At 40.8% G+C, this 9340-nt stretch overlaps 1 protein-coding gene across 9 annotated transcripts in view; it reads left to right on the top strand.

Moving 5' to 3' along the window:
* Positions 1-708: 708 nt before the first annotated feature.
* LOC106581152 (neural cell adhesion molecule 1-like) overlaps positions 709-9340 on the top strand; it is a 138704-nt gene continuing 130072 nt past the window's right edge. For all 9 annotated transcript variants that reach the window (XR_001323021.2, XR_001323022.2, XM_014163013.2 and 6 more), the window contains exon 1: positions 709-972. Coding sequence is in view for 7 of the 9 variants with exons in the window: in XM_014163013.2 (XP_014018488.1) it covers positions 921-972 (52 nt within the window). In the remaining 2 variants the exon portion in view is untranslated. The remainder of the gene's footprint in view (positions 973-9340) is intronic.

Genomic DNA, 9340 nt, shown 5'->3' with positions numbered 1-9340 from the left:
CTGTCTGACAACACCATCGCTAACTCCTGCTAACTGATACATATGCAGATATCGCAGCTCTGAGATCACAGGGAATCTTATCCTTCAATTGTACCTGTTCTTCCTGTGATAAATAGTGATAACAATGTTCATGATGATGGCGTGACCAAACCTTTCACTAGCGTATCAATTAATCAATTCGATTTGACAACAATACACAGAGCAAGTTGACTTGTAGCACTTTGTGACATCTGCTGATGTAAAAAGGGCTTTATTAATACATTTGATTGATTGATTGACTTTCTTTTTCACATATATTACTTGTGCATTGTCTAGACATGAATTTTGAGGTGGAATAAGAGATGTATTCTGTTTTCTGTCAGAGATGACAAAGAGAAAGAATTTGACTTCACAGATAGACATATCTTACCATGTCTATCTAACCATCTGATCTGCTTGAACTTCAGCTGCTGTATGCCTGCTATGTTTAGGCTTTTACAGATGTTTTATTTTAATAAAGCAGTCGTTCCCGAAATCAACAGTAGTTTGAATACGTCAAAATGTTGAATAATGGTATGCCGATTCGAATAGACCTTTAGTTTATGTTCGACCTATTTTGAATCAAAAGGTATGAGGTCCACGGACTACTGCGCATGGCGCACTATTTTACAGCAAATCCTTGTTATTCCGACTGGGCGGATTAATTCATGTGTGTATGGAGGCATTGGCTTTGTCACTCATTCTTTGAACAGTGTGCAGGCGCTGATCTTCTGCCGCCACTACATCGATAATACACTAGAAATACTACCAATTTGCCATACAAAAAATAAATAGCTAGCAATATGGAAATGTATTGTTTTTGAAAATATCAAGAACAACCACATATTGCAGGGTCCACAATCTTTATTAAGCCATTTGCGTGGTCTAATCAAGGAGTTGCAATGATCCACGCGAAGGATATCATTTTAGCCTTCCTTCTCGTGGGCTCTACAGGTAAGATGGCTAAGCTAATGTTACTGTTTTTCCTAATGGCTGCTATTCAGGCCAGGTATTTGATAAAATACTCGAATCAGGAAAAAGGTGGACTGTGCGTCCGTGACAATCCCCATCCATTGAGGGACTGTGTACAGTACATGTCCTTCCCTCGGCAGTAGCAGGTGGATGGATGAAGGAAGATTGTACAATACAACATTTTTGAATGAGATGGTATTTTAATGTGAATTGGCTGGTTAGCTGCTGCCACGCAGTTAGGGATGTTGTTAACATATTCTGCCATGGTGTACACGATTAAACATTTTCTTAGTTAAGAATACATGACTTTGTTTGATATATAGCTAGTTGTTTTATCATAATCTTAGGACAAGTATAATTTTCACAACTGTTAACTAACTAGCTACCCATCAGCAATGCCCCTTCCAGCAAGGCGTGAAGTTAATCTCATTACTTTAGGGTTTATATTTTGTCGTCATATCACCAGTAATTGCATTGATATAGAATACAGTATGGATGTGTCTATTGGATGGATAGCGTTTAAAATACTGCTTACGTGCGTACATCAATGCATATGTTGCTACTCAGTAATTCTCCTCCTGGTCATCTCTCCCAAACATCATCATGACTCCGGTCGCTCGAGCGTAGTGTCCGTCCGTAGGCGGGAGAGCGACTGCACGCAAACTGAAACGTTGCCATCACTGAAGGATTGTGTGAAATTGAGATTAAGCTACTGTCACAAGTGTGGCTACTTTCACTCGTTTACATTTTGTCAGCATCCATTTAACCTATGGTCCAGGTCCACACCTGTGTGGTCCAGCCCTATCAGCATTTTTTACAACAATTTCAAAGATTTTACTGAGTTACAGTTCATATAAGGAAGTCAGTCAATTTAAAATAAGTAATTAGGCCGTAATATATCGATTTCACATGACTTGGAATACAGATATGCATCTGTTGGTCACAAATACCTTATGGATCAGAAATCAGAAAACATGGATCAGAAATCAGTCAGTATCTGGTGTGACAACCATTTGCTTTATGCAGCCAGACACATCTACTTCACATAGAGTTGATCAGGCTGTTACTTGTGGCCTGTGGAATGTTGTACCACTCCTCTTCAATGGCTGTGCGAAGTTTCTGGATATTGGTGGGAACTGGAACACACTGTCCTACACCTCAATCAAAAGCATCCTAAACATGCTCAATGGATGACATGTCTGGTGAGTATGCAGGCCATGGAACAACTGGGACATTTTCATCTTCCAGGAATTGTGTACATATCCTTACGACATGGGTGGGGCATTGCATTATCATGCTGAAACATGAGGTGATGGCGGCAGATGAATGGCAAGACAATGGGCCTCAGGATTTCGTCACGGTATCTCTGTGCATTTAAATTGCCATCAATAAAATGCAATTGTGTTCGTTGTCCGTAGCTTATGCCTGCCTATACCATAACCCAACCGTCACCTTGGGGCAAACAGCGCGCCCACACAACGCTATCTGCAGATGAGCTTCCCTGAGACGGTTTCTGACAGTTTGTACAGAAATTCTTCGGTTGTGCAAACCCACAGTTTCATCAGCTGTCTGGGTGGCTGGTCTCAGATGATCCCGCAGGTGAAGAAGCCGGATGTGAAATGATGTTGGAGGCAGCTTATGGTAGAGAAATGAACATTCAATTAAAAGGAAACAGCTGTAGTGGACATTGCACGCTACCTCAACTTGAGACATCTGTGACATAGTGTTGTGTGACAAAATAGCACATTTTAGAGTGGCCTTCTATTGTGCCCAGCTCAAGGTGCATCTGTGTAATGATCATGCTGTTTAATCAGCTTCTTGATATGCCACACCTATCAGGTGGATGGATTATCTTGGCAAAGGAGAAATGCTCACTAACAGGGATGCAAGCATTTGAGAGAAATAATATTTTTGTGCGAATGGAACATTTCTGGGATCTTTTATTTCAGCTCATGAAACATGGTACCAACACTTTACATGATGTGTTTTATATTTTTGTTCAGTATAGATTGTGATGAAAAAAATTGGACTTCAATGGGTTGATATCACTCATGATGGTCAAGCAGAGATAACTCTTTGGATTTTACTGAGCTAGAATCCAGCAAGGCTTCTCATTCTCAACAAAGCAAAGCCCCTAAGATTACAATTAAGATCACTTTATTGGTCAATTGCACACAAGGTCCAACAGAAATTTGACTTCAGCTTTTAACACACCCCCTCCGAAAGACACATACACTACCGTTCAAAAGTTTGGGGTCACTTATAAATGTCCTTGTATTTGAAAGAAAAGCATATTTTTTGTCCATTAAAATAACATCAAATTGATCTGAAATACATTGTAGACCTGGTTAAGGTTGTAAATGACTATTGTAGCTGGAAATGGCTGATTTTTTTATGGAATATCTACATAGGCGTACAGAGGCCCATTATCAGCAACCATCACTCCTGTGTTCCAATGGTACGTTGTGTTAGCTAATCCAAGTTTATCATTTTAAAAGGCTAATTGATCATTAGAAAACCCATGTTTGAAAAATGTTGTTCTGATTAAAGAAGCAATAAAACTGGCCTTCTTTAGACTAGTTGAGTATCTGGAGCATCAGCATTTGTGGGTTCGATTACAGGCTCAAAATGGCCAGAAACAAAGAACTTACTTCTGAAACGTGGTAGTCTATTTTTGCCTCACAAGTCCTCAACTGGCAGCTTCATTAACAAAACAGCAGTCTCAACGTCATCAGAGAAGAGGTGACTCAGGGATGCTGGTCTTCTTTCAGTGGGGTGAAAATCTGTCCAAGTTAGTATACAGATACCCTTGCATGTTTTTATAGCCTACCCAATCTATTGGTGGTGCATAAGTGCAGGAATCCAAGTATTTCCCTACTTGATTACAAAACATGGCCCCTATTGTCTTGTGTTATAATAAAACATAGGCCTATGCATCAATAAATAGACTTCTTATCTTGGGAATCTGTGATTGCGTCTCTCTTTGTGTCTCACTTTGGCTATAAAATCATGTTTATGATGGTCATATACATGTAGCTAGAAGTGTAATAAATGCTTCGTGAACATACTAGATCGTTACTGAAGGTTTTAGTGGTGATGCTCACTCAACTGATAGTCTACACACTGTGTGTGACTCATCTCTGTGATGTCACCTCCTGATATGGTGACGAGTTACGGTCCTCAAGCTTTAGCTGGGATGGAGGCTGAGCCTGCTAATAATGCTGCCTTCCTGCCAGAAGCAGAACACTGTTACTCCCCTGAGATTCTATAGTAGTGTGAGGAGGAGATGCTAATTGGAAATAGACCTTTGCTTATCATGTCAACAAGCAATGCTGTTGTTCCTCTCAACATATCAGCCATTTAAATATACATTTTGGCTCGAATATCCTCAAATGCTGTTAACTTTACTGTATTTTTAAAAAAGTAGGCCTATTGACACTTTTCCACATCTGTCGATGGTTTTATATCAACTAGAGGTCGACCGATTATGATTTTTCAACGCCGATACCGATACCGGTTATTGCAGAACCAAAAAAGCCGATACCGATAAATCGGCAGATTTTTTAACTTTATTTGTAATAATGGCAATTACAACAATACTGAATGAACACTTATTTTAACTTAATATAATACATCAATAAAATCAATTTAGCCTCAAATAAATAATGAAACATGATCAATTTGGTTTATATAATGCAAAAAAAAGTGTTGGAGAAGAAAGTAAAAGTGCAATATGTGCCATGTAAAAAAGCTAACGTTTAAGTTCCTTGCTCAGAACATGAGAACATATGAAAGCTGGTGGTTCCTTTTAACATGAGTCTTCAATATTCCCAGGTAAGAAGTTTTAGGTTGTAGTTATTATAGAAATTATAGGATTATTTCGCTCTATATACGATTTGTATTTCATATACCTTTGACTATTGGATGTTCTTATAGGCACTTTAGTATTGCCAGTGCAACAGTATAGCTTCCGTCCCTCTCCTCGCCCCTACCTGGGCTCGAACCAGGAACACATCGACAACAGCCACCCTCGAAGCAGCGTTACCCATGCAGAGCAAGGGGAACAACTACTCCAAGTCTCAGAGCGAGTGACGTTTGAAACGCTATTAGCGCACACCCCGCTAACTAGCTAGCCATTTCACATCGGTTACACCAGCCTAATCTCGGGAGTTGATAGGCTTGAAGTCATAAACAGCACAATGCTTGAAGCATTGCGAAGAGCTGCTGGCAAACACATGAAATTGCTGTTTGAATGAATGCTTACGAGCCTGCTGGTGCCTACCACCGCTCAGTCAGACTGCTCTATCAAATCATAGACTTAATAACATAACATAATATAATAACATAAGACATAATAACACACAGAAATACGAGCCTTTGGTCATTAAAATGGTTGAACCTGGAAACTATCATTTCGAAAACAAAACGTTTATTCTTTCAGTGAAATACGGAACCGTTCCGTATTTTATCTACTGGATGGCATCCCTAAGTCTAAATATTGCTGTTACATTGTACAACCTTCAATGTTATGCCATAATTAATTACGGCCTTTGTTAGGAATAAATGGACTTCACACAGTTCGAAATGAGCCAGGCGGCCCAAACTGCTGCATATACCCTGACTGCTTGCACGGAACGCAAGAGAAGTGACACAATTTCCCTAGTTATAAGAAATTCATGTTAGCAGGCAATATGAACTAAATATGCAGGTTTAAAAATATATAGTTGTGTATTGATTTTAAAGAAAGGCATTGATGTTTATGGTTAGGTACATTGGTGCAACGACAGTGCTTTTTTCGCAAATGCGCTTGTTAAATCATCACCCGTTTGTCGAAGTAGGCTGTGATTTTATGAGAAATTAACAGGCACCGCATCGATTATATGCAACGCAGGACACGCTAGATAAACTAGTAATATCATCAACCATGTGTAGTTAACTAGTGATTATGTTAAGATTGATTGCTTTTCATAAGATAAGTTTAATGCTAGCTAGCAACTTACCTTGGCTTCTTGCTGCCCTCGCGTAACAGGTAGTCAGCCTGCCACGCAGGCTCCTCGTGGAGTGCAATGTAAGGCAGGTGGTTAGAGCGTTGGACTAGTAACCGGAAGGTTGCAAAAACGAATCTCTGAGCTGACAAGGTAAAAATCTGTCGTTCTGACCCTGAACAAGTCAGTTAACCCACCGTTCCTAGGCCGTCATTGAAAATAAGAATGTGTTCTTAACTGACTTGCCTAGTTAAATAAAGGTGTATTAAAAAAAGAAAACGGCAAATCGGCGTCCAAAAATACCGATTGTTATGAAAACTTGAAATCGGCTCTAATTAATCGGCCATTCCGATTAATCGGTCAACCTCTAATATCAACCTATACTCATAGTTTCACGTCGGAATTTGCTTTAATTGGATTTTTTAACCATGAATTATGCGTGGTTACAGGGTTAATTATGCGTGGTTACAGGGTTAATTCCGTGTGGTTACAGGTAGGGATGCACGATATATCGGTGAACATATCGGAATTGGCCAATATTAGCTAAAAATTCTAACATCGGTATCGGCCGATGTCTAGTTTAACGCCCCGATGTGCAAAACCGATGTCAAAGCTGACCTCATTCCGCCACGTAAAATGTTGCGCTATATGTGCAACACAGCATTCCTAAACTAGCCCACAATGTCTGCTGTGTGGATCGAGCAGTCAACAAGTCGAGCAGTCATTTGAAAGAGTAAGAACATTTCAGCGAGACAACTCAAAGGCGAAATCCATTAAAGCCAAGATAATGGAATTCATTGCACTTGACAATCAACCGTTTTCTGTTGTGGGTGATGTTGGCTTTCGTCGACTGGTCGAGCACCGGTACACACTACCAAGTGAGCTATTTTTCAGATGCTGCCCTACCGGAGTTACGCAGTAATAGCGTCACTGCTATTAGCTTCACGACATACATACTATGGAACGCCGTTTGGGTCTTTGCGTGTCAAGAAAGATACAGTAGCACTGTCAAAGCTGTACAAAAAAGTCTGCATACAAGCAAACACCGGCCATGAACGATGTGTTTAAAATACTGCATTGGTAATAAAGCATCATTTGTTTGACCACAACTTCTGGGGTAGCTAGCTTTAGCTTGGCACCTAGCTAGCACCAATACAACCAGCCTGAAAACAATGACCAGTAGAACCTGCAGTCATTTTCATTATTCTTAGCAATGATTTAGGAATCTTTGTGAGTAAGTACTCACGAAGTAGTCACTTCAGTTCATGAAAATAAATAGCTAGTCAGCAACTTAACCCTGTTGCCCAAAGCTAACGTTATAAGCAGCCAGCTAGCTTCATCTGGCTAGTGAGGCTCGACCACACCGGGTTATGTGTTGTGAAGCTAGCCACAATAAGGATTAGGCACAATAGTGTAATTTGCAGTTTTCCTTCAAAATAAAAGTATGTCTTTGACAGTGATGGAAATTAGGGTTATTTAAGATGATGACACCTAGCTATATAGTTAGCTAGCTAACTATATAGCTACTGAAACAGATGTTGTGTTATTTGACACATCAAATAGTGTTATTTGACGTCTATCTTTTTTGACACGCAAAGACCCAAACGACGTTTGGGTCTGCATGCATGTGTGCAACTGAGGGACATTCAGAAACTTGTCCCGAAGCCACTCCTGCGTTGTTTTTCCTATGTTCTTTGGATCGTTGTCCTGTTGGAAGGTGAATCTTCACCCGAGTCTGAGGTCCTGAGCGCTCTGGAGTAGGTTTTCATCAAGGATCTCTCTGTACTTTACGTCGTTTGTCTTTCCCTTGATCCTGACTGGTCTCCCAGTCCCTGCCTCTGAAAAACATCCCCACAGCTTGATGCTGCCACCACCATGCTTCACTGTAGGGATGGTGCCAGGTTTCCTCCAGACGTGACGCTTTGCATTCAGGCCAAAGAGTTCAATCATGGTTTCATCAGACCAGAGAATCTTGTTTCTCATGGTCTGAGAGTCCTTTAGGTGCCATTTGGCAAACTCCAAGCGGGCTGTCATGTGCCTTTTTCTGAAGAATGGCTTCTGTCTGGCCACTCAACCATAAAGGCTTGATTGATGGAGAGCTGCAGAGATGGTTGTCCTTCTGTAAGGTTCTCCCATCTCCACAGAGGAACTCTGGAGCTCTGTCAGAGTGACCATCGGGTTCTTGGTCATCTCCCTGACCAAGGCCCTTCTCCCCCGATTGCTCAGTTTGGCCAGGCAGCCAGCTCTAGGAAGAGTCTTGGGGGTTCCAAGCTTCTTCCATTTAAGAATGATGGAGGCCACTGTGTTCTTGGGGACCTTCAATGCTGCAGACATGTTTTGGTACCCTTCCCCAGATCTGTGCCTCGACATAATCTTGTCTCAGAACTGTACGGACAATTTCTTTGACCTCATGGCTTGGTTTTTGCTCTGACATGCACTGTAAACTGTTGGACCTTATATAGACAGGTGTGTCTTTCCAAATCATGTTCAATTAATTGAATTTACCACAAGAAACTGCTTAAGGATGATCAATGGAAACAGGATGCACCTGAGGTCAATTTCGGGCCTCATAACAAAGGGTCTGAATACTTATGTAAATAAGGTATTTCTGTTTTTTATTTTTAATAAATTTGGAAAAAAATCTAAAAACTGATTTTCGCTTTGTCATTGTGGGGTATTGTGTGTAGATTGATGAGGAAAAATGTTTATTTAATCCGTTTCAGAATAAGGCTGTAACGTAACAAAATGTGGGACATGTCAAGGGGTCTGAATACTTTCCGATTGCACCATAAGATGGAGAGAGGAGGTTGGAAATGACATGTCAGAGAGAGTCAACACGTAAGCTAGCGTCTGATTCATAATGCTTTTGGAGTAACGTCTCCATTTCGAGGTTTGTGTTTAGATATATCAGCGGTATGGAGGTTGATGCTTGCAGTCCTGCACTTGGTGATGCTGGTTAGCCTCTCTATGAATGGTAACTTTGACATCCAAGAAGTAATATCTCAAAGTAGAATATTGGCAGAGGCAGACACAGACGTAGGCTATGCCTCACCTCTCCATGGACCATTTTAGTTCCTGCTGTGACTGTCTGCACAGTCTTATGAGTGGTGATTATGACAACAACAACAACACTACAGCCAATCATGTAGGCCTAGGTCTATGTTTGTATTTCTGCTGGATCCTGTCATATGATGGTGACGACCCCAGCCAATCATGTGAGTGGAGATTTTTCTCCAATCTCAGTTGCCAGGGAATCATAGGATAATCTTCATTCAGATCATAGCTGACCACTTACCAGCATTATCTACTAAAGCTGTGTTTGTTTGTAAACATGCTGAAATCAGGACGCAATGGCCAGTGCTCTT

Source organism: Salmo salar, chromosome ssa20 (assembly GCF_905237065.1).
Source record: "Salmo salar chromosome ssa20, Ssal_v3.1, whole genome shotgun sequence".
NCBI lineage: Eukaryota > Metazoa > Chordata > Actinopteri > Salmoniformes > Salmonidae > Salmo > Salmo salar.
This window is presented reverse-complemented; position numbering and strand designations above follow the sequence as displayed.